The 25,879-nt window shown below is 43.8% G+C and overlaps 1 protein-coding gene across 7 annotated transcripts in view; it reads right to left on the bottom strand.

Moving 5' to 3' along the window:
• Window positions 1-25,879, bottom strand: part of SGPP2 (sphingosine-1-phosphate phosphatase 2) — a 175,326-nt gene that overhangs the window by 104,434 nt on the left and 45,013 nt on the right. For 5 of the 7 annotated variants that reach the window (XM_027590575.2, XM_027590574.2, XM_027590573.2 and 2 more), the window contains one exon: window positions 8,872-8,922. In XM_027590575.2, coding sequence (XP_027446376.1) covers window positions 8,872-8,922 — 51 coding nt within the window. Of the gene's footprint in view, window positions 1-1,135; window positions 1,605-1,732; window positions 2,957-8,871; window positions 8,923-25,879 lie in introns of those variants that run through there. The other 2 variants (XM_027590578.2, XM_027590577.2) reach the window with 2 other exon arrangements.

Below are 25,879 nucleotides of genomic sequence, written 5' to 3'. Positions count from 1 at the left end.
ACAATAAAGAAAAAAAGGAACATTATAGAGGATTTCTCTAGAGTGGAGAACACACCCCAACTTCACCCTCTCAAATAAATTTTGTAATTCAATGCCGGCAATATGCCATCCCACACTGAAGCCAGGTTCTTCGTAATTCCTCAGTTAGGAGATCTGGAAATCTACACGTAAATGAATGCCACCTTCCTGTCACCAAAACGGCTCTTCATTCCCCCCTCCCCCAAGAAAAGGAGCTGGAATCGTCAGTACATTGCTTCCTTCCTCCAGTGCCACACTTTGAGCTCTCCCAGGGCAAGGGCAGCTCCTGTGGGTGGCCAGGGCCCATGCGGAGAGCCCTCCCGCAGCCCTGGCACGCTAGCATCTGCAGCCTGTTCGGTCCCTCCCGCACGGAGTCCCTGCACCGCGATGACAACACAGGCCGGCTCCCCAAAGCCGCAGTGGGTTGTATAACCACACTCTGAAAGCCTGGAGGGGAGCGCGGCGAGCTTCTCTCTCGACTGCATCTGTTAGAAGTCTCTGGTGCCAGTTACAAGAGACCCACTGGGCAGGACGGGGATGGGTTTTCTGCCCCGGTGCTGGTAGGGGGTACAGTTTGTAGCTCTCTCCAGGAGCAATTAAAACCTGAAGTTCCGTCCTTAGAGCTGGAAATGCAGGACAGTGAAGGGCACAGCGAACCCTGCTCACCCCTCGCGTGCGGATCAGGCGACGGGGGATGGGGCGGAAACTAATGAATCCTGCGGGAGTCCTCAGAATTTCTCCCCAGAGAAGCCTCTCGCGAAAACGCCAAGGACATCTCCCCTCCCCTTTTCAATTACGTAACTCTTACACATTTGGGAGAAAGCTCAGGAACATGATTTCACTTAGGAAGGGAGAAAGTCTTTAGATGGATCTAAAGCTCCGGGTGCATCTGATGTCAGAACGGACGGGGGTGATACCTGGCAGCGGTAGAGGTGGCATCCTGGTGACTGGACTCCCCGCCCCCTCTGCCCTCCATACCCCGCGCCCGGAGACGGGTCGCCGCCGGGGATGGCGTTCGCCCGTCCCCGCGTCGCGGAGCCCGCGGGACCTGCACGTCCGCCGGCTGCGGCGTGGGCTGCCCCCTCCCCCACCCCGGCGAACACCTGTCTGCGGTTACCTGCGGGGCCGCGATTCTCCGCAGCCCGTTGGCCGGCCCCCGGTCGCCCTTGCCGTTGGCTGCAGGGAGCTGCGCGAGCCCCCGCGCCGCAGCCTGCGCGGGGCCCGCGCCGTTCTCGCGCGGGCCTTCATCCAGCGCCGGGAAGAGCCCGCAGCGGCGCTGGAAGCGGGCGACGAGCTGGGAATCCTGCAGGCTCCGCAGCAGCTCGGCCATGGTGCTCCCGGGCCCGCGCGCCAACACTGCCACGCCGATGCCCTCGGCTCGCACTGTCCCCGCCGCTCCGGCACTCGCCCGGCCGGGCACTCGGGGCGGAGGGCGGGCGGGGCCCGGGGCGCCAGCCAACAGGTGCGCCGCTCGGGTCCTAGCGCCGACCCGCGCGCGCGGCCAGCCAGGTGACCGCCTCCACCTTGCGCGGGGCACGTCCGCCCTCCTTGCCCTCCCCGCGGGCTCGGAAGGGCTCGGGCGGTCCCTGGCGTCCGGCCTGCTTGCAACTAGGCGGAGGCGCACAGGTGTCTAAACCGCGCCTCTCTTTGTGCCACCGCGCCCTCCCTCCCCGCCCCCCCGCCCGGTCCCTTCGGGCTGGCGCGGAAGTGCCACCTAATGGGGAGCGGCCGAGCACGTGTAGACCAACGGGAGTCCTTCTTGCCATGCGCGGGCTGGTCCCGGAGTGACCCCACTTTCACTCTTGAGCCCAAGGTGAGGTCGGATTTCTTTCCAGCTTCCCGCACTCAGGCGTCTACTCCTGTCTTTCTTTGCCTGCTTCCTGGAAGAATGAGCCCTCTAAGGAAGATCCCCAAGTTTTTTCCAAACTGTGATGCAACGTCTCCCCGAAGCCCGACTCCTCGACCTTGCTCAAGAACCGAGAGGTTGAAAGTATACATGAATCATCCTGAGTCCTTGAGCTTGCTCTTGTGATTTGGCAATTGGTGAACACTTTTAGACGGGTGTGGAGGAAACGCTACTCTTTCTCAGTTTTCTGCATTGGGAAAGATGATGCTGCCCCTCCCTTCTACTTTTTTGCTCTGCCTCTAATTACAAAGGGGCACTGGAGAGGCGCAACAAGATCGTTCACGATCTTTAGACCCTAAGGGAACCAGGTGAAGGGAGGGGAGGAGGATTTGACATCTCACCGCACCCCTGCCTGCTTTAAAGATCTCAGAAGGCGAGGAACAAAGGAAACGTCCTGCAGGTGCCCTTGGTTTTCCTCCCTCCCTCCTGAATCTCCTAGCAGCGCTGAGATTCCCCCCACGAGGGCCTCTGCACTTCCTGACAAGGAGTGAGAGGAACAGTCAAATTAGGCCGAGCTGATCAGCCTGCAGCAAAAGTGCAATCCTTGTCTTTCTGTCTTCAGTTGATGGCAAGAGGTTGCGTGTTACTGGTAGCCCATGCAAAGCCTACTGAGTATTTGGTTGCACAAATGACTATGAACAAACACCTGCCACTTTCCTGTTTATCCAGTTGTCCTTTTGGATCAGGAAGTCTTTAGGATGTAGCTTTCAAGGACGGTTTGGTCTCCCTCACGCTTTAGTTTCTGTGCTCCTTCCCAATGTGATGGAGGGGCAAGATCAAGGTGACAAAGAAAGCAATGACACTTGGGAGATACTTAGTTCACAGAAGCAGCACAGGGCTGCTGTCACAATCCAGCTGTGTGACACACAAGAGCTATCCTGCCCTGGAAGCAGACAGCTCCCCTCCCCAGTGTCGCTGTCATTTACAGCCCCTGGGACAAAACTCTATCGTTTATTTTTAAAAGCTAAAGTTGGACTAAGGCAGGACCTGTTCTTTTTATGTGTGAAAGAAATAGGTTCTCCCGGGCGCCTGGGTGGCTCAGTTGGTTAAGCGACTGCCTTCGGCTCAGGTCATGATCCTGGAGTCCCGGGATGGAGGCCCGCATGGGGCTCCCTGCTCGGCAGGGAGTCTGCTTCTCCCTCTGACCCTCCCCCCCATGTGCTTTCTCTCTCTCTCAAAAATAAATAAATAAAAAATCTTCAAAAAAAAAAAAAAGAAATAGGTTCTCCCATGAAGACACTTGAGTGGTGTATCTCTGAGATATAATGCTTTAATTTTCCTTTCTCTCAATTAGAAAAAAAGAAGCAAAAAGCAAGCATGGCACATGTAACATAAGAAGAAAGAATTGCACATTCAGATAATGTATTTTATCTCCTTGGAGGACCAAGTAATGGCTCCAGCCTCCAGGGACTTGTGATATCACAGTGTGCTTCGGTTTTTTTCCTGTGATAAAATAATAATCTGTGCTTCTTGTCTTGTTAAGGCTACTGTGAAAAATCTTTAGATAAGCTCTATAAGGCAACCTGGTGAGATAGCTGTAGCATTCTGTATTGGGCCAGAGCCATTCAATTTAGGAAGGAGTCTTCAGGAGGATGTGGCTCTGAACAATTTGAGCGAGACTGAAAAGCCAGTGACTTCTGGCAGTGACCTGCATGCTTCCCCTGATCCTCTCTTTTAGGGCACAGGCTGATGTTCTGAACATAAACTTGCCAACCAATGTAACAAAAATCAATGTCCTCAAGAAGTGGTAGGCTGAAGGACTGCTCTAGCATAACATTTAGTGGAGAAGTTACAAGGTAGCCTGAAGTCATGCATTTAATAAATAAAGTTGATGCAGGAAAAATAACCTGTAGTTGTTTGGACAGTTTAACACTAGTCATGCCTGGGAGAAATAGATTTTGCTGGCTCCCCTCCTCCACCCCCAGGGCAGAAATCCAGGTATTTGTACTTTGCTTAATTGTGTATATATAATAATTACTAAGTGACATTTTAAAGGACCGGCAATGGAAGTATTCGTTAGAGTAAAGGTTAAGCTACTGTAACAAAGAGACTCCAAAATCTAGTGGCTTAAAGAGCACAGCTTTTTATTTCCCTTTCATATAAGAGTTCCAAGGTGAGAAGTCTGGGTTAGTAGGAGGCCCTGCTCCATGACAGTACACAGCAACTCAGATTCTTTTCATCGCGACCCCTGCCCCACCCCCCTGGGACCAAGCCCAAGGTCACTGTCGTCTTCTGCATGATTGAAGCTGGGTGATGCGCACATCTGAAATCCCTGAGTGTCCTGAGCAGCAGCTTAGGTTCCATCAGTAATAACACAGTCACATGGCCCAAGACAGGCTTGCAAATGTTATCTCTAGCAGAACAGCCTATGTCCAGCTTTAACTGTATTTCTGTGAAAGCAGGGAGGACAGATTTTTGGTGGACAATCAGGTATGGAAAACAAACCAATGTTGGTTTGAATGTTGTAAAATATAAATCTATGTTATAATTCCACCCATCATCTGCCCAATTTTATCTAGGCAGTCTGTCTTTAATTTGACACATTCTAAATACTCATGTGCAGATATAATTTTTTTTTGTAAAGAAAGCACTAAAAATAAGTAAATTCAAAGGGAAACCTGTCATCTCTTTGTTGAATCAAAATGAGGAAATCTAAAAGAAATTGATGTCAAGATGCCTTTTAAATGAAAAACTTTGGTATTAACTGCATTATTTTAAATTCTGATTTAGAGTTCTCTCTCTATAGAGCAGGTCACTTCCACATTTCAACCAAACCATTCAGTTTTCAACTTGGCAATATTTCCTAGATCAAGACATATCCAGGGTTGGGATTCTGTATTGGTTATCTATTGCTGCATAACAAATTTTTCCACAAATAGTGGCTTAAAATGGCAGCATTTATTATCTTGAAGTTTCTGTGGGGCAGGAGTCCAGGAGCATCTTAACTGGGTCCTCTGGCTCTGGGTTCCTCACAATGTTTCAGTCATCTCAAGGCTCAGCTAAAGGGGTAGATCAGCTTCCAAAATCACGTAAGTGGTGGTTGGTAGATTTCAAGTCTTTGTGGGCCATTGGCCAGAGGCCACCCTCTCTTCCTTGCCATACAGGTCTCTCCATAGGACAGTTCACAACCCAGCAGCTTCCTTCATCAAACAGAGAGAATCGGAGACAGAATCAGAGCATGACAAAGTAGCCATCTTTTATGATCTGATATTGGAGGTCACACCCCAATACTTTTGTCATGGTCTACTTATTAGAAGCCAGTCTGTAGGTCCAGCCCACAGTCAATGGGAGAGGGTATAAGACAAGAGCGTGAACAGTAGGATGTTTGGATTAGCAGGGGCTATTTTGGACACCGCCTACCATAGGTTCTCACACCTACATTAACTTTCTAACTTCATCTCCACAATATCAATATTTATCATCCCAAAAAGATATGATACAGGAGGCTTGGCCTCAAAGAGCTTCTATCTGTTGCAGAAATAAGATGCACATACACACACAAGAAATGTGCAATTACATGAGAACATGTGTAATGGAAGACCTAGGGCACCAGAAGACTAATTTCTAGTAAAAAACTACATGTACCACAGCTGTAATTCTCAAATCTGGGATCAGAATTACCTTACAAATCTGCCAGTTACAGACACCTTAAAGACAACTGAAAGCAGAAATTATTAAGTTGGAAAAGAGAAAAAAAATGAAACTGATAAATAAATCCAAAAAGAGTGTTTGGAAAAAATTAACAAAATCGAAAAACCACTAGTATGACAAAGAAAGAATAAAAGGAAAAAAGATGAAAGCTTAAAATTAGAAATGCTAAGGAAAAATAATCACCAAAAGCAGAGGAAATTTTATAAAAGTCTTTAGAGGGTACTTCCCATGTCCCTGTGCAAACAGATCTGAAAACGCAGATGAAATAGATAATTTTTTAGAAAGAAACAACTTACCTAAAATTGGCCCCAGTAAAGAATGTCTAACACGGCAATTATCACAGACCGAGATAAAGGGGCTCAAATTCTCCCCCATAAAAAGCACTTAGCCTAGATAGTTTCACAGGGAAATTCTACCCAACCTTTAAAGAATGGATAATCTCAAAGCTACTTATTCTAGAAGAAAGAATTTTTCAAAATTCCTGTTATTAAAGCCATTATGATATTGATCTCAAAACTGAAAGAGCATCAAAAGGAAAACAGATGACTGTCACTTGTGAGTAGGGTTCAAAAATCAAATATCAAATATCAAATATCAACAGCTGAAATCCAAAGTCCATTTAAAAAAGAATGTATTGTGGCTAAGTGAAACTGGTTCCAGTCATAACATGAACAAGCATCGTTAAATAACAAAAAAAATCCACCAATATGATCCATCGTATTAATAGTGCTAAGGAGAAAAGTCATATGATTTGTTATATACGTTGAATTGTGTCCCCTCCCCCCAAAAGATATGTTGAAGTCTTAGCACCCAGTACCTCAGAATGGGACCTTATTTGGAAATAGGGTTACAGCCGGTGTAGTTAGTTAAGATGAGGTCATACTGGAGTAGCGTGGGCCCCTGATCCAATGTGACAACTGTGCTTCTAAGAAGATGGCCCTGTGAAGACAGGCACACAGGGAGAACACCACTGAAGATGAAGGCAGAGATTGGAGTTACGCAGCTGTAAGGAATGTCAAAGATGGCTGGCAAACCACCAGAAACCAGCAAGAGGCAAGGAGGGACTCCCCAAAGGGGTTTGGGAAGGAGGTGGCCCTGCCAACACCCAGATCTCAGGCTTCCAGCTTCCAGAACTGTGGGTTAAAGAATTCTATTGTTTGAAGCCCCCCAGTTTGTAGTACTTTGTCACAGTAGCCCTGGGAAACTTGGACAGGCTCATTTGGACACATGCAGAAAAGTCATGTGACAAGTCAACACGCATTCTTGTCAAAACCCTTCAGTAAAATAGAAATGGCTGTTGTGTCTGGGGCCATGGAGCACTTGTGTTTGGTTGGAGGGGAGAGTTCCCGGATTGTGTAAGGGAGTGACGTTAGAAAGAGAAACTGTGTCCCTATGTAAGCAGGGGACCCCAAATGGCAGATTATAAAGTTTGTGGTAGATGTTTGAGGTCATGAAAAGCCACTGGAAAGCAAATGAAGAACCTGAGAAAAGCTGTGTTTCCAGACAATGACTGAAGAGGCTGGCTATCAGATGAATGGTACGTGGGGGCAGGGAGAAGTTGCGGGGGGGAGGGGAGCATCATCACAGGACCATGTCAGTAATTCAGATTTCTTAAAGGACTTTCTCAAGTGGGATTTTCCTTCATTGCATAGACAAGCAAATGTGAATCTACTGTTTGTTTTTTTGAATACAAATGGTCACATTCTTTACATGATGTTCTTGGTCTTGCTTCTCTTACTTATGATATAATTAGAGATTGTTCCGTATCAGTGGAAGAGAAGCTATATTTTACCAGTCACCCACTGATGAACATTTGGGGTGCTTCCAAACAATGCTATTCTTGACTTGGATGTCATGTTCAGGCAGCTCCGGTCCAGTGTTGGCCAAGGTGCCAGACAGAGCTGATTCTGATCCCGAAGTACCTTTGGAAGCCCACAGGACGACCGTGCGGGTAGAGAAAGGGACCAAACCTGGTCTGGAAAACCTGTCCAACCCAAGGTGAACTGGGTGGGTGTGTTCTCAGAGCGGTGGAGAATTCCAGTAAAGGCAGTTATATGACGACTGCTCACCTTGTCTACTGAGGTCATTGTAGTGAGAGCTACATTCTTAACACAAATAACGATAACCTCCATGGATTGAATAAGTACTGTGCCAGTTTCCTAGGTCTGCTGTGACCAATGACTATTAACTGGATGGCTTCAGACAACACAAATTTATCCCCTCCCAGTTCTGGAGGCCAGAAGTCCAAAATCAAGTTGCGGGCAGGGTTGTTTCCTTCTCGGGGGTTCACAGGGAGGATCTGTGGTGTGCCTCTCTTCTTGTTTCTGGTGATTGCTGGCAATCCTTGGTGGCCCTTGGCTTGTGGGAGTATCGCTCCAATCTCTTCCGTTGTCACATGGGGTTCTCCCTATGTGACAGTATGTACATTTACTAAGAGTAGGCACTGTTTCCGGCAGAGGGTTACCTAAGTTTAACAAAAACAACAACAGAGCCCTTGGATCATGAAACATATTTCAGTAGGGAGCACAGCTAATAAGAAATCAAGTAATATGTAGTATTAGGGAGGGGTAAGTGCTGTGGTACAGAGCAAGGTGCTGGGAAGGGGGAAGGCATATTTAGGTAAGAAGGTTACTTCTGAGAAGGGATATTTGTGTAAAGACCTGAAGAAAAGGAAGGAGCCTGCCCTACCAAGATCCAATAGGGCCATGTAGGCTGTCATAAGGAGTAATACTCCCACTTTACAGATGAGAAGATTGAGGCTCAGAGAGAAGAAACATGCCCAAAGCTCACAACTGATAAGTGGCAGAAGGAGGATTCAGTGCAGGCCAGTGTGACTCCAAAACATACTCTCTGTTACTACATTAGCGTGCTAGTCCCCGAATTTGCCTTTACTATCTTTGTGTTTGTATTAGAAAGCGTTCCCAGTGTGAACTAAGTGCTCAGTATATACTCATTCAGTGAAAGGTGACCTAAACTAGGAGTAAAATCTTACCATTTCTAGAGCTTTCAGAGTTTACAACTCATTTTCAAATTGTTGCAGGTAAATTCTACTACTCTGAGAGGCAAGTGGTTTTCTCTCCATTTTAGGTGAGGCTCTGAGATGTGATTTTTTTCCCCAAATTATAAAATGTATTAGATACTTTGTGCAGGGTCTGTGCCCAGCCTGGCTCCCCGTGGGCAGGCAGAGGAATGAATCGGAGGGGAGGCTGGCAGTCATGTTTGGGCCATGTGACCTGGCCACCCCAAGCCAGAGGCGGCTGGCCTTGGGCTGGACACTTGACCCAATTGGGACTCACCAAATGCTTCTTCCTCTTTGGGAATTTGGATTCTGAGACCCCAGGCAGCATCTGCTGAACGAAAGAGAAGAAAACTTAGAAACCAGAGCTTAAAACATGGAGCAGACAACTCCGCCATGTGCCGGTGAGGAAGAAATGAGACAGGTGTGCAGGGAAGCAGGCAAGGTGAGCACGCCCCCCCCCCAGGCAGTTCAATGGTGTCTGTTGCAGTCATTGTGAGGTCCTTTCCTGTGCCATCCACAAATCCTTGGTATTGGATTCCCCATTACTATTACTCATGGCCTGAAGAGGCCCAACTCAGACATCCAGCAATTGACAGAACACAGAAACCGAGGCTCTTGGACTCAGACTTGAACAGTTTCCCACCTTTCTGTCCCCCGTCAGGGCCCACCATGGCCACCTCTTGCTGCTGGAGGTAGCTTCTTGCTGCCATGGAAACCACCGGTCCCCACCCTGGCTCCCTAAACCCCCACCCCACCCCAGCCCCCTAGGATGTTGGAGAGGGCAACACCATCTGGGCTTCCTAAGAGATTCTGGAATTCAGTGACTCTCAATATTATAATAGTATTTCCCCTCAAAATGAATCAAATTGCTTCCTGGACTTTGCTGGAAATCAAGTCACTTTATATGGGTAATGCATTCTGAGATCCAAGCAAACTTTTGGCACACCACCCTTTCAGAATTTGCAAACTGCTACATATGAATTTGATTGCTGGCAGGCTTTTTTTAATGCTAATGTATATCTTTGTATGTACACTATGTAAAGTATGATTAATAGCCTCAGCAGACTAGAGACCTAGCATTTGTTGATAAATTGACCTAAGCCCTAAGGCTCCATGGGCTCTCCGGTTCACTAACATTTTGAACCAACCATAAAGCACAGACTCCATCTTGTGTTGTTCATGGTGCTACTCTTTTCTTCTAAATAATGAAAACCATTTTTTCTGTTTGGATATTTTCAACAAATCATCAAACATAAAATCTCTTAGGAGCGGAAAAAACCCTTTCCGGCTGGGAGAAATATCAGCTTAAAACCTTGCTTTAAAAGAAAACAGTTACAGGTGATGTTCCTGCACACAGTGGGGCAGAAAGAGGGCAACCAGTAAGAAGAAGGCTAGGGTCTTGGATTTCCCCTGCAGCAGACATTTGAGGAATGGTCCATGCTTATGAGAGCATGAGTATTGGTTAAGAGTTTGATTTCAGTCAGGACTTCTTGGTTTGAAGCCAGTTGAATCAAGCCATATCATAAAAAATACTTTTTTTTCCTAATAAATTTTGGTGGATTTTGAAGACTTTATGAGGAATAGTGTAAAGTTTAGCATGCTATACCTATGTATAGAATCCAAAGGAAGGGAGAGATCTTTCATACCAAGGATGTTTCAGTCCTTCTCTTTGTTTGGCTTATGCTTTGATAAAACACGTCAAAACATCAAATAAAGAAAAGTAAGTAATTTCTTCCAATTCCATCAGGCTTGCATTGGGGTTGGTCAAGCTCATGTACTGAGTGCTCCAACGTAAGACAAAAAAAAAAATGTATTTGACTCTTTACAAGTGGCATATTAGGGATGGTCATTTTTATTCCTAAAGAACATTCCCTATGTATATCACTCATTGTTGAATTATTTCCAAAAACCAGTTTCCTGGACATTTTTATAATACGATTCAATGTACAAATTCAGCTAACATAACACTTTCTAAGACTGTGTATTATATAGATCTGGGTAGAACTACCCCACTTGGTTATCAAAATTTTAAAGCCTCTAAACAAGCTTCCGAATCCAAGAAAGCATTTTTAGTTATACTTCATGCATATATTCATGAATCATCTACAAGCTTTATAAAAGTTGGTTGGAAAACTTCACAGATATTCACCTCCAACACAGTGTCTAATAAACAAAGCAGGTCCCAGAATAATATGGAAAAGTATGTACAGCATTTTGCTATTTACCCTTAAGATATTAAAATGCACAAAATACATATTTGTGTGTGTGTGCATGTGCTTGTGTGTGCACATACAAAAGAACAGAAGATCCGGGATAAAAACACCCATGTGCTAATGTATACCTCCTGGCATAAGAGAGGAGCAAACAGGAACTTTCTGTTTTTAATCTATGCACTTGGGATTTGTTTCAGTTTTTCATAGCCATGAATTACTCTTGTGATTTAAAAAGATTTGTTTTTCTTTCAAAACTCTTCTAACTGGGGCACCTGGCTGGCTCAGTTGCTTAAGCATCTGCCTTCAGCTCAGGTCATGATCCCAGGGTCCTGGGATCAGGCCCCACATTGGGCTCCTTGCTCGGCGGGGACCCTGCTTCTCCCTCTCCCTCTGCCTGCCGTTCTCCCTGCTCATGCTCTCTTTCTGTCAAATAAATAGAATCTTAAAAAATAAAAACAAAAACCTCTTCTAACTGGTCTGGCTTGGCTAGTGAAAGAAGCGGTTTCTAAAACACTTATATAAAAGAGATTATTGTGAGTAATTATACCAAGAGGTGACAATCATGGAAAAGTGCCCACAAACCACCAGATATCACAAGCTCGTCTTTCTCACACAGGTAACCATTCCCCTGTCACACTCACCTGATTGACAATAAAAAAATTTTGAACATGCGGTCTAGAGGCCTTTGGGTTTTCAGTTGGGTAATTTAATAAGTCATATTGTAGAGAGAAGGACCTTGGGCAGTGAGGGGGGGAAATGGGGAGGACATAGAATCCCTCGGGTTCTCGATGTTCTTTATTGTTGAGGGCAGCTTAATAACGATCCTTTAAACCTAAGCATCTGTAATTCTATGTCTACAATGGGAAGGTGACCAATCTGGAACCGGCCTGAGCACACAGGACCAGCACCCACTCTCTCCAAAAGCCCCGAGCCTCAGGCTTGCCAGGATAGGTTCTCAGAATCAGGGCTATGGCCTGGCTTCAGCAGACAGGCTCCCTGAGCACAGTCTACAGACAAAAGTCAGAGATAAGGAAGTGAGTTCGAGAGCCTTCAGAATCTGGCCGTGATCTTAAAAATGGACTTAATCGCCAACCTTTAAAAAAATCAGATGAGGGGCTTCTGGGTGGCTCAGTCATTAAGCGTCTGCCTTCGGCTCAGGTCATGATCCCAGAGTCCTGGGATTGAGCCCCGCATCGGGCTCCCTGCTCACCGGGAAGCCTGCTTCTCCCTCTCCCACTCCCCTGCTTGTGTTCCTTCTCTCGCTTTGTATCTCTCTGTCAAATAAATAAATAAAAACTTAAAAAAAAAAAAAGTGAAACTGACTTACAAGTTTAAAAAAAAAAAAAATAAAAAAATAAATAAATCAGATGATTGTATGGACAATAGACATTTTTAGCCCCTCTTTAAAAACTGGAAACTCTGATATCACTGGGCCCAGATTACATTGTTGGCAGCGCTTACCTGAGCTGAATATTTACTGCTCTCTCTAGATGGGCACCATGCTGGCGTTTTCTATGATTCTCCTCACTCTGTATTATTTTGCATCCTTTCCTCATCGCTCATTTCATTTCTAGCTTGGTCCCTGAAGCATCTGGGTTTACAGTCACTGCATGTAAATCAAGGAAGGCCAATGATGCTCATTAAAAATGCTGTCCATTGGAATACCATCTCTCAATGGTTGATACAAAAAGAGATCACCATCCCTTACCTGAAGGAATCTGGAATGCAGTAGAAGAGACAGGACAGGCAGCTGTGTCAATAAATCTAGTAATAAATGTGGCTCCCAAATCTTCTCACCTTCTTTTTTTTTAATAAAGATTTTATTTATTTGAGAGACAGAATGAGAGAGAGAGAGAGCATGAGAGGGGGTTGGGTCAGAGGGAGAAGCAGACTCCCTGCTGAGCAGGGAGCCTGATGTGGGACTCGATCCTGGGACTCCAGGATCATGACCTGAGCCGAAGGCAGTCGCTTAACCTACTGAGCCACCCAGGCGCCCTCTTCTCGCCTTCCTTAAGCATACTGGTAACAAATCAGTAAATGATCCTGTATTTGAACTTCCTTGATTCAATTTCATCCATCTGGACATTTGTGGAACTTCACTTGAGGGTATGTTTAGACGTTGGCAATTTTAATAAGGATATTGTCTTGCTCAAATAACACTTACCTCCCCAGAAAAATTAGCCAGCATGCTAATTTATAATTTTGCTCATCATGCTTTCTCATTGTTAATAGTCTTCTTTACTGAATTCCCTCTCCTATTGCCAGTAATTCTGGGAGGCAGAGTGATCTGGCATATCCCTCATTCAAATCCAGGTCTTTCATTTAGTCTTCAGTCAATTCTCTTAATTCTCTGAGCCCAGGTATAACCCTCTGTAACCATGGGGAATATCATTCCATAGCCTACTTTTTTTTTGGAGAGCTTTCTCCTATCTGCATTATCACTGACTCATCTTGTTTTATTCCTCCCAGGTTTTTGGTTTTTTTTTTTAACTAACCAGAATCATGCTGTATGTATTGTTCATGTGCTTTTTGGAGATGTTCTCAGCCTAGCACACTCCTTTTATCCATTCTGTATTCCACAGAAATAGATGTTTGGGTTGCTTCATTCTGCTGTTATAATTATTACTTTTGTGCACAAACTTGGGTACAGGGGCTGAAATTTGAGGGGAACAGTGTCAACTTGAGCCCTTGGCAATCTGAGGTGAAGGCGTGTTTACTTGGCATTTAGCAGGTAGCAGGCCGTGCATGCTGACTCAGGCAGGAGGGCGGCTGGACCGTGAATTTGGGACCCACAGGCCGATGGCATCGTGTGTGACAGGGACGTGGCTAGTTTTGCTTTTAATTTTTGTTTTTCTGGGAAACTTGATCACTCCCTCTATTCTAAACAAAAGCCTTGCTGGATAGAGTATTCTTGGCTGTAGATTTTTTCCTTTTAGCAGTTGGAATCTATCATGCCACTTTCTTCTGGCCTGCAGAGTTTCTGCTGAAAAACCCACTGATAGCTGCATGGGGTTTCCTTTGCATGTACCTGCTTTCCTTTCTCTTGCTGCTTTTAAAATTCTCTCTTTCTCACTACTTTTGGCTGTCTTATTTACTTTGTGTCTTGGTGCAGACCTCTTTGGGTTGGTTTTGTTGGGGGCTCTCTGTGCCTCCTGGATCTGGATTTCTCTTTCCTTCCCCAGATTCAGGAAGTTTTCAGTTATTATTTCTTCAGACAAATCTTCTGCCCCCTTTCCTCGCTCTTCTCCTTCTGGGATCCCTATCGTGCGACTGTTAGGCCTGACAGTGTTGCTCAGTTCCCTGGGTCTATTTTCATTCTGTGTATTTTTCCCCCCTCTCATCTGCTTGGCTTGATTGCTTTCCATGACTCTGTCCTCCGGGTGGCTGGTCCTTTCTTCTACTTCCTCTTGCTTGCTATTTATTCCAGATGGTCTATTTTTATTTCCATTTAGTAAATCCAATAGCTCTAACTGGTTCTTTTTTACATCTCCTAGCTCTTGGTAGAGGGTCTCAAGGAAGTCCTGCAGTCCTTCCTCAATTCCAGTGAGAATCTTTATGAGCGTTACTTTAAATTCGCTATCAGACATATTACTTATCTCCATTTCGCTTAGGTCTCCTGCTCTGATTTTGTCCTGTTCTTTGATTTGGGACACATTCCTCTGTCTCCTCATTCTGTCTCTTGTGTTGTCTGTTTTTCTGTGTTAGGAAAGTCAGCTACGTCTCCTGCACTTGAAAGTAGTGGCTCTATGAAGAAGAGGTCCTGCAGTGCAATGTCTGTTCCCCAGAACCTGGTGCTTCAGGGGGTGTCTCCTATGTGTGTTGCTCCAGGGAGTGTCCTACCATTGTGGCTGGGATGTGTTTGCCTTCAGTCCTGTTGTCTGCGATGGCTCCCTGCCTGTTGTGGGCAGAGTCTGGTGCCCGTGGTGTTAGTGGGCTGCTCCGGGGCTGCCTCGGGCTTGAGTCGAGTCAGACCAGATGTTTGCCAGAGATGCAGTAGCACCAAACTGCAGGCACTGTCCCTGTGTCATCCCCGGAGAAGCTTTTGTTGGTGGGTGGGGCCTGCAGTCAGACCAGCTGCCTGCCCTCAGCCCACTGCTAGGGTCACAGTCAGACGGGTGTGTGGTTATCTTCCCCTCTCCCTGGGGCAGGACTCACTCTGGAGTGGTGCTGACCTTGTCTGGGCCGCGCACACACTGCCAGGCTTGTGGCACCGCTTTGACGGGGTCTTGCCAAGAGCTATCAGAGGGGTGGATCTGCTTCGCTGTGGCCTCTTGTCTATGCCAGGCTGCGGAGAGTCTGTTCTGCCAGTTTTCGGGCTGCTTTTTGGGTTATTTATGCCGACGTGGGTGCTCTCTAGGCGGCCACGCGGCAAGAAGTCAGCACGGGGATGTCCTGCTCCGCCATCTTCCCAGCAGCCTCTGAATCACCCACTTCTTATGACTCACCATATGATCCTGCGATTCCAGGGGTGGATTCCTGATTATAGCTGGAGCCCAGGAAAACCAGCGGTATAATTCCGGTCTGAGTCCTAAGGCCCCAGAACCAGGAGAACCCATGGTGTAAGGTGGCACTTTACAAACATTATCTCTAATTATCACAGCAACTGAGAAGTTTGAAGAAGTTCCTACTACTCTACTTGACAGAGGAGAACACTGAGAATTGGGAAGGTTATGTGACTTGCTATAAAATAGAACTTTAATCCATTATTAAATAGCATTATCAATTCACGAGTGGCCTAACCACTGATGAACAATCCTATGCTTTAGGGCAAAAACAAGTTTCTTTTCCACTAAGCTGCTGTTGGAGGGGTGTCCCATTTAATCCATTTTCCCAGCAGCCACCTGTGAAATCACCTGGATGGCCAACATTACGCACTGGCATGGTAAATAACTTTTAGCACAGGGTGAGGAAGGCAGGATTGGACTAGTCCATTCTGCAGGGATGTCAGGCTGACAAATAGAAATCCGGGAAGGATACATCAGACAAAAGACAGAAGGTGCAGCACAAAGAAAAGCAGAAACAGAATGGTGTGGGAGGAAGTCAGAGAGTGATGTGAAGGGGAAAAGTTAGGTGACAGGTTGAGGGAAGAGATGAACAAAAATGGCCTGATCATGATCTACAGAGGAGGCCAGCAACAGGCCTTGTGTGGATGAAATTAAAATAACAAACCATCTTATTCTAGACAATAATTCAAATATTTTTCTGATTAGTAAATTTAATTATGAGGTCAGACTGATAAAATTTTACTAAATATTAACTTACAAGAAAATATGTAACTACTGAGTGCTAGCAGAGACACTGAACTACATGTATTTGTTTTAGAAAGTGAAACCAGTTGTCATCTTAAGAAGTAAGTTAGGTCTCCATGCAGTGGTTAAATATTTTAAAGAAGAATTCCATTATGTTTGGAAGCCAGCACCACTGGATGTTTGTCACATACACGGGGTATGTTTATTTTAATACAAGTAGTTAAATGCTGGGTTCATGACACCATTAAAATGGATTAGGATCTTTTTTTTCTCAGATGATTTGGATCTGAATATCTTCATTTTGAAATATAAATGGGGCACCTGGGTGGCTTAGTTGGTTAAGCATCTGCCTTCAGCTCAGATCATGACCCCAGAATCCTGGCATTAGGCTCCCTGCTCAGCAGAGAGTCTGCTTCTCCTTCCCCCTGCCTGTGTGCATGCACCGAGTGTGTGCTCAATCTCTCTCCCCCCTCTCAAATAAAATATTAAAAAAAAAAAAGAAATATAAATGAAGAAAAGCTTCATGGTACCAACTTTAGGTGGACAAATATTAGATTAGTAGATCATCTACTAATATTATTTATTATTTGGGGGGATATTATTTGATAAGACTTGTGTTGCTTTAGGAGAAGGTAGCTCCTCTAAAAATGAGCCAAAGGAAGAAAACCGTGTCTGATGATAGCAGCAGAGCTCCTACGGCAGGCTGGTCAACTAACGGGTCCTTGAACTGGCAAAGAGATCAGCTTCTGCAGATAAAGGAGGAAGCATAATCATGTTGCTAAAAATACACATCAGTGTTTGGCTCATAGATATCAAATCGCTCACCCAGTACCAAATGCATGAAGCTGAGAACACCTTGCAAAATAGCTGTAAGGAGGTGCCCAGAATAGGTCAATCTATAGAAACAGTCAGTAGATCGGGGATTGGCTGGGACTGGAGGGGAGAGTAGACGTGGGGAATGACTACTAATGGGATTTCTTTGGGGGATGATGACAATGTTCCAAAATTAGATTGCAGTGACGGTTGCAGGACTCTGTGAATGCATTATAAGGCAATGAATTGTATGCTTGCAATGGGTGAACTTTCTGGTATGTAAATTATATTCCAATAGAACTGGGTTTTTTTTTTTAATCCTTAGAAAAGAGAGAGTCACAGAGACATCAGCCCACAACCCTGATATTTAGCTGCTGAACCAGCGTCAGCAACGGTGTACCTACAAACAGCTTGTTGGGTAAAAAAATAATCCTGGCTTTAGTCAGGTTTTCTGTGCCTTGCAGTCAAAAGTATTCCTAACTAATGCACCTGAAGTTTTCATTCAACTGATACGTATTGAATGCATTCTATATGATGGGTATTGTGCACATAGTTGAGAAACAGATCGACATTCACTGCGTTCCCATAATGTGCCAAGGGCTTTATATACTTAGTGTCATCGGTGCCTCCTGGCAGCTCTGGAAAGAATGGGCTGTCCCCTCAAGGCACGTATAGTGTCGAGAACTGTTTCTCTCCAGTGGTCTGTGGACCACCCACCTCCTAACTCTCCAATGGTACTGTGGAGAAATGCAGATTCCTGGCTTCACTCTGGACTTGCTAAATCAGATCCACTAAGGATATATCACCGTTGACACTCTGCAAAGATGGCCCATTAAACACGCTTGTGCCTCAGGAATGCGACAGAAATCTGCAATCACTGAAAGAAACTCATTTGAACAGAACTTCAGACAGACAGAGGAAAAACATCACAAGGACCTTGTGGTAGGAAAGATAGGGAGTTGAAAAATATGTGTAAGGCCCAGCCAGTCTCTGTCCTCCAGAAGGTGTGCTGGGCAGAATTCCCAGCCCCCGATGTACACACACCTTCTCCGAAATATCCAATCAAATGCTAACCCAGGTACTGCTGTGAAGGGATCTGCAGATGTCTTTAAGGTTGCAAATCAGTTGACCTTAAGATAGGGAGGTTGTCCAGGTGGGCGTGACCTACTCATGTGAACCCTTTACATCTGGGTCTAGAGAGACAGAGGAAGTCAGAGATTTGAAGCATGAGAGGCATTGGATGTGTGAGAAGTTGTCCATTGCTGGCTTGAAGATGAAAGGGGGCAAGAGATGTGGGTGGCCTCTGGGAGCTGAAAGCAACCCCTGGCTTATGACCAACAAGGAAATGGGGGCCCCAGTCCTACAACTGCAACAAATTGAATTTTGCTAGAACTGTGCGGGCAGCGCAGCTGACATCTTGATTTCAACCTTGTCAAACCCTCAGCAGAAAACTCAGTTTAGCGTGTCTATACTCCTGACCCACAGGAACTGTGAGGTAATGAATTAACCTTGTTTCAGACTGCTAAGTTTGTGGTAATTTTTATGCAGTAACAGAAAACTAATGTAGAAGCAAACTTGGGGAATATATACTATAGAGGGAAAATCAGTGAAGTCAACAACTAATGGAATACTCAAAATGAGAGAGTGGGAAGAGCCAGAAATGGCTTCTCTATATTGAAGTACTTCTATGTCCTTTAATGATAAACATTTAAGGGTGGTGTCGGTAAGGAATGCTTTTGGCTGTTAAGTAAGTGGAATGCCCTACTACTATTGAACACTGAGTAGCACAAGCAATTTTTCTCTCAAGTTAGTGTGGCTACTCAGTGATGCTGGCATAAGTCCTTTCTATCTTTCCAAATTCCCGCCATTTTTGATTTGTTGGCTTTTTGTCCTCATGTGCCAGTGATGGTAAGATGCCTCTGGGCGTCTCATGTTTTCTTTCAGGAAGAAAAGGATGGGCAAGGGTTTTCCCGACTGAGTCTGATCTTTCATATTGAGAAAGCAAAATGTTTTCTGAAAGCCTACTTAGAAAACTCATTTACATCTGGATTACAGATGCAATACTGTACTTTGAGCAATACTGGCCAAGGGGAATGAACTTACCAGCACTGGTTTAGACCAATCACAATTCATCCCCTTTCCTTGGGATAGAGATACCTATCACCACCTGAACAAATCAAGGTTTTCTTCACAAGAAGAGCAGAGATAAGAATGGATATTGAGTAGGCAACAGATGGTGTCTCAAAGGGCAATTCATCACTAATTCAACATATATTTATTGAGCACTTGTTAGGGTAAAACCCAAGGTTTACAGAGATGGTGTGTGTGCGTGCCCATATATACGTGGGTGTGTGGGCGTGTGAGTTGGGGAGGGAGGAGAACACAGGCATGTAAACAATAATTACAGTGAGAACTGCTTTAATTGCAAAATGAGAAGTCTCTCCTTCTGTACTGACCATAATGTACTCCTGACCATAGATACATCAGGTGAATCACAAAAACAGCAATAATAGGATCCAAGAAAGCATCTATTGATTTGTGCTTTTAAAAAAAGAGAAAATGTTTTCATTGGTAGAAAATATATTTAGAGCAAACTTCTAAGAACTATTGAACTAAGTGTGAATCAATACCTTGAACTAAATCTGGGCAAGAGACATAGTTCTTATTTAAAATGCAAAAGGTATGAGCACATAGGTGTGCAATGCTCTCCGAATGAAGTGTTGCAATCTGTCTCTTTTATGGGAACTGTAATTCTGATTTTTAATAGAATTTACACAAGATTCTCAGGTGCACCACCCCTTTTAATGTACTTTGTTTAACGATTTTATTTATTTATTTGTCAGAGAGAGAGAGAGAGAACAAGCAGGGGGAGAAGCAGGCAAAGAGAGAGGCAGGCTCCTTGCCGAACAAGTAGCCTGATGTGGGACTCGATCCCAGGACCGTGGGACCATGACCTGAGCCTAAGGCAGACGCTTAACCAACTAAGCCATCCAGGTGTCCCAATGTACTTTAGATATATATATATCTATCTTTTTAAATATCAAATATCAAAAATCTTTTTCAAATATCACTATATATATATATATCCTTTTCAAATATTTAGCCTTTGGTTCACCAACTTCATTCTTGTGTAATGTCTTTATGGAAACAATAATTTTTTCCAAACCATAATTTGAGGATATGGAATATGACACTTGAGCTTACTCATATTAGAGAAATTTATTCAGTAATTAATCATTCTGACATAAACTTGACTTTAATCATGATAACTGGTTCACACTAGCATAATTAACCAGATGGATTTCCCTCTGACATCCTAAGGCCCTACAATTACTGAAGATGTACTGTAAGAGCCATGCTAGCATGCTTTTCTACTTCATGGTGCTCTTTAAAGAATTGTGTAGGGGAGCCCGTGTGGCTCAGTTGGTTGATTGGCTGCTTTGGCCTCAGGTCATGATCCTGGAGTCCTGGGGCTTCCTGCTCAATGGGGAGTCTGCTTCTCCCTCTGCCCCTCCCACTCCTCATGCTCTCTCTCTCTCCCTCAAATAAATAAAATCTTTTAAAAATAAAGAATTCTGTAAGAATAAAACTCTTTATTAAAATAGCTGAGCTTGGGCATTGCGGTGGTGCTCTTTGGGTCTTTCTGATTTTCCAACCCGGCTATCTGCTAACTGCACCATTCTGCCTTCTCTCCCCCGTGCTAAGCACTGCCTCACTCTCTAGGACAAGTCCTGGCTCCAAAGAGAGGAATCAGCATCAATAGCGATTCAGTTTTGCTGTTGGTTCACACATCCCCTTTGGAGACCATTTCTCACAGTGACGCACTCTTCGGTTCTGGTGGCTCCATTGGCTGGATTTCCAAACCCTCCTTCCTGCAGCCTGTCCCAGCCTGCAGCTTCTGGCCTCACCAGATGCAGATTCACCGGAGCACTTGAACTTTCTCTTTTGTCAAGGTAGTAGCCTGCTTCTTAATGCGTGGGTATTTTTCGTCAGTAATGCTTGCATGTAGGAAAACAATCCCATCATCTATCCAACTAGCCCACATTGCTGGTCACTTGGAGCTGCTCCCAGCTCTCACAAACCAGGATGCAGTGAGCATTCTATGGTATTCATCTTGGTGCAGAGAGTCTCAACGTCTTCGGGATCAACTCCTGGGGGTGAACTTGCTGGGTCAAAGGGTTGTGCATTTTTAATTTTGAAAGATAGTCCAAAATTATCCTGCAGAGAGCCGTCACCAATTTCAAGGCCCTCTAAGAACATATGAAACTCCTTTCCTACTCAATCGCTGCTATTAAGCATTATCAATATTTTAAATATTTGCCTATTTGGTAGGTGAAAAGAGCATCTCATTACTTTAATTGCTTCTTTGTAATTAGAAGAGTTTATGGCCCTAACGTATCTCCTTTGTTGTGAACTGTGATCATTTTCCTTTGCTCATTTTTTTCTATTTTTTCCATATATTTTTTTCAGTTGCTTATGGATTCTTTGTACTATCACAGAAATGGCTCTTTTCCCATAGTACATATGGCAATTTCCCCCATTTCATCTTTTTACTTTGATGTTATTTTTGCCATGCAGAACTTTAAAATTTTATACAGTCATGTTTAGCAATGTTTTTACCATCATGGAATTGGTTTGGGTTTTGTAATATGCTTTAAAAGGTCTTCTATATGCTCATATTATTTTAAAAAATCCACCCACATCTTCTTCCAGCGCTGTTATTATTTCAGTTTTTAAGTTTAATATGGATCCATCTGGAATTTATTTTAGTATAGGGAATGAGGTAGGGATTTGGCTCTCCCAACCCAATTTGGATTTATCTCCCATCTTTGTCTATTTCTTACTATCAAGAGTGGGGTGGTTCCTATACATTAACTACCAAGGGCAGAAGCTGAGACCATTAGGATTCAACTGAATGAATGTATTAACGGGCTCCTTGTCCATCCCTCCCCCTTCTCTTTCTCTATTTGCTTCCCATCTTCCTCCTCCCTCTCCCTCTCTGCCCTCCCTTTCCCTTCCTACCCCTCCCTTCCTCTTCCTCCTCTACCTCATCTCATTAGTTGCTGTCTCTGAGAACTGATTTTTCCTTTGTGCTGCAAATCCATGATTCTCAAGCTGCAGCGGGTTGGAGGAAGCACACAGCCTAGAGTCTGGGTGGGACATGGCCATATGTAGATTAGAAACAAAGTGAAAAGCTCCACCCACTGATTTCATGAGTGTCACTGGCTCTTATGTCCCCTTCCCTTTCAGCATTGTCCTTGAGCTCCCTTTCTCTATCAGCTTCTCTCCCTCTGCCTTTGAGGTTTCAAAGTTCTCCACTACAAAAGTAAGACCTTGTGAACCCTGCTGCCTAGCTTGGTATCTTCCCAATTTCTTCCATTGTCCAGTTTCCCAATTCAATGTCCATCTTTGCTGCTGCCTTATTCACTCAACCCGTTCTCTCTTTACCCTACACTCTGACTTCAGTGTCCACTGCCATAAGAAAAGTGTTTTTATTTTCCTTATACATTCTCCTTTACCTCTTTGTTTCCAATTCCCTTTTTTTTTTAAGATTCAGTTTTTTTGTTATCTTATACCCCAGTGGTTCTCAACAGGGAGGTGGGATTTTGCCCAGGGGACATTTGACAATGCCTGGAGATATTTTTGGTTATGACAATGGGAGAGGGGTGCTCCTGACCTTGATCAAGAAGAGGTCAAGGATGCGACTAAACATCCTACAGTACACAGGATGGCCCCTAGCAACAGAGGACCCTCTAGCTCAGAATGTCAATATTGCCAAGGTCAGGAAATCCTGCCATAACCAGTAGTAGAGTGCCTGGAGGGGCATTCAAAAATGTGAGGAGCAGTGGCCATCACTTTGGTGGTTACAATGGCTGAATGACTGGAACTAAGAATGCAAAACATCCTGGGGAGCTGCCCAGCCCAACATGCAAAGAGCACACTTTTTTTTTTTTTTTTTTTTTTGGAAATGAGCAATCCTGTTGTACCTCTACTCACTCTATTTCCTTTATTGGTCTTCCACTCTTGCCAAAATTGTGAGTGTTATTCAAGCCCTCAGTTTCTCTTTCTACTTCTATGAGCTCATCCTATCTCTTGATTTACTCCAGCTTTAACCACCTAGCAATGATGTTGGCAAGATTGGGCTTCTGTGGATGACAGCACGAGTTTGGCAGTCAAGATAAAAGCTTGCATTTATCATGTCACTTGATTGTGTTCTGGCCTCCATTGTTTCTGGTGACATCATCCACTATTTGTATTGTGTCTACTGAATGTGATGTGTCTTTTTCTTTGCCTGCCTTTAAGATTTGCCTTCATTTTTGGTTTGGTTATGCTGTGCTTACATGTGGATTTCTTTGTACTTATCGTGCTTTGAGTTTAGGATCTGTGAATTCATATCATTCATCATTTTGGAGCGTTCTTGACATCTTTTCACACAATTGTTTGCCCCATTCTATCTGCCCCCCATTTCTGAGAATCACATTTTGTATGTGTGAAGTTGAATGATATTGTCACACAGATCTCGAGATGTTCTCTGTTCTGTCCTCTCCCCGCCACCAGCTTTTCTGTGTTTCAGTTTGTGATTCAAATGCTCATCTCTTCCAGAAACATCCTCACAAAAACATCCAGAAATAATGGTTTACTGCTATCTGGGCATTTCTCAACCCAGTCAAGTTGATGCATAAGCTGAACCAGCACATCACCACCAGACCCCATACAGTACATCTTGTGCCTCCAACACCATCAGCTCTGATATTGGATGCTGCCTCTGGAAAATCCATACAGTTGTCCCAACTTCCTCCACTTGCCAAGACAGATGCTGCATAGTATTCATTTATTCAGGTGACAAATATCTACTGAGCATCTATCATATGCGTCTTCTAGGGGCTGCAGAAACCCCAATAAGCAACCAAGACTCCTGCCTTTGTAAAGCATATATGCAAGCTAGATAAACAACTTGCCCAGTTTGCCTGGACTCTCCCAGTTTAGGTCCAAGCCCAGAAAATCCTTCAGTTCAATGGATACCTGGAGGAAGAACGTTCTAGGCAATGGGAACAGCAATGACCTTGAGGTGACTGAGGCTCTGTTATTAGAGGAATGGCAAAGACCACAGTGTGGTTCCAGTGGACTGAGAGAGATTTATATATTATATATTAAATTAAATAATTTATAATAATAATAAATTAATAGTATCTCCAAGTTTCAGTTTCTTCATTAGTAATTTGGGAAAAATAGACAATCTTTTGCTAGTTCCTGAGAAGGTTCAAAAGATCATTAGATTCAATTACACAGAAGGCTCTTTGGAGAGATTAGGCATATGACTCAAGGATTCCCTTGGTCATCTCACCAGAAGCCAGGAATAGATTTGGGTTCATTCAGAAAAGATTTGTGGAGGAACCTCTTGTCTAATGGAGTACATCTCTGTGACAAATGAAAGAGACCCATAATGTGGTTGAGATTGTTATACCATCACAAACACTGCCAATTTGGATTGTAAGGTATAGAGAGGACAAAAGGAAAGAACGCTGACACACTTCTCAAATTCTACAGTCAGGAAACCAACTGATAAAACATTTAAGCTACAAATATGTGTTACCTTTCATGAAAAAGGAAGGACTACTTCCAGTGCAGAGCAGTCAGCCCAGAGGGCAGAGTTGTTTTTCAGAACACTGGGGAAATGTCCAAGTTGTAACAGTGTTTTAAGAAATGAAGACAAGGAATGAATACATACCTGTTGAAGGCAGAGAAAACTTTCAGCTTTAGCTAGAATAGACACATTACATTCTATGTCATAAAATCTGCAAATGAAAGTTCTCAATTTCAATAATATAATAATAAATTATACCCCACCTTATTTTTAAAAATCCTTTTTTCGCCATAGTTTAATGTATATGATATGCTTGCCAGAGTATAAAAAGCTGTCTAGTTGATATTCTTTTGTCTTTATTTAATAAACAAAACATTTATTCATTAATTAAAAGTAAAAGAGCACGTACTTTTCATCTGCCATCTTTAGTTTAAGCGGGTAGGATATGAACCTTGCTTATAGGAATGAATAATTCCTGAAACTCTATGAAGCTGACCCTAGGACCAACTGAACTAACAAGAAGTCTTGTTCATGTTCAGTTATGACTGAATGATTTTAAAGTAGCTTTAAAATGACTACTGAAAAACATCCTGCAGGAAGAGACATCTCAAAGCCTACCAGAGAGAAGCAAGCAAGAAAACTCTAATTTTAAATATAATTTTTTGGCAGCTGGGTCTTATATCAGTTGGCTTTCTTTTCGTTATTATGGACCTCAAAAGCCAACCTAAATAAAAGATACTAAATTAATTTGAAGTGATTCATGTTTCTAATGCAAATGAGATATAAAGAAACCTAACTAAGACTGGTCGAAACTACTAGGCTGCTTCTCATCGTAGGAAAAATAAAACCAACATCCTTGCAAAGAAACTTTTGGAATATGCTACTTAACTCCTCTACAACAGGAAAACACCCAATCTCTGATGAACTTTGAAAACCCTGAATCAATGCATTGCTCCAACTCACAATATTACCAGCCAAAGGGAAGAGGTTTAGGCCTTATGCTCTACAGAATATGTTAACAAGGGAGAGAAGTACAAAGAAAATAAAGAAATCCAAATATGCTTTCCAAGGACTAAAACAGAACTTCTCCAAAAGATGGGAAGGATTTCTCCATCTCATGGAAAGGCAGTGGTCCGTGGCATTGCCGACTTTGTGGGGTTGAGGAAATAACTCTAGTTTATTTTAATGTACCGTGTAATCTGGCTCATTTCCCATATTGTTCTGTGATCTTAACTATACAATTCAAAGGAAAAGTTGGGCCAGCGCTTCAAATGTCATCTTGATACAACCTTTCCCATTTCCAAACCCACTTCAGTAATTTGCTTTCCTTTCCCCCCCTTTCTTATTGCTCTTAGAAAGTTGAGCCAATGATAATAAAATAAATAGAAGCAAACGACAATGAAATAAAGTACACAAAGAGCAGGG

Source organism: Zalophus californianus, chromosome 3 (assembly GCF_009762305.2).
Source record: "Zalophus californianus isolate mZalCal1 chromosome 3, mZalCal1.pri.v2, whole genome shotgun sequence".
In the NCBI taxonomy this organism is placed as follows: Eukaryota; Metazoa; Chordata; class Mammalia; order Carnivora; family Otariidae; genus Zalophus; species Zalophus californianus.
The sequence above is the reverse complement of the archived record's forward strand: the minus strand, read 5'-3'. Positions and strand labels throughout refer to the sequence as shown.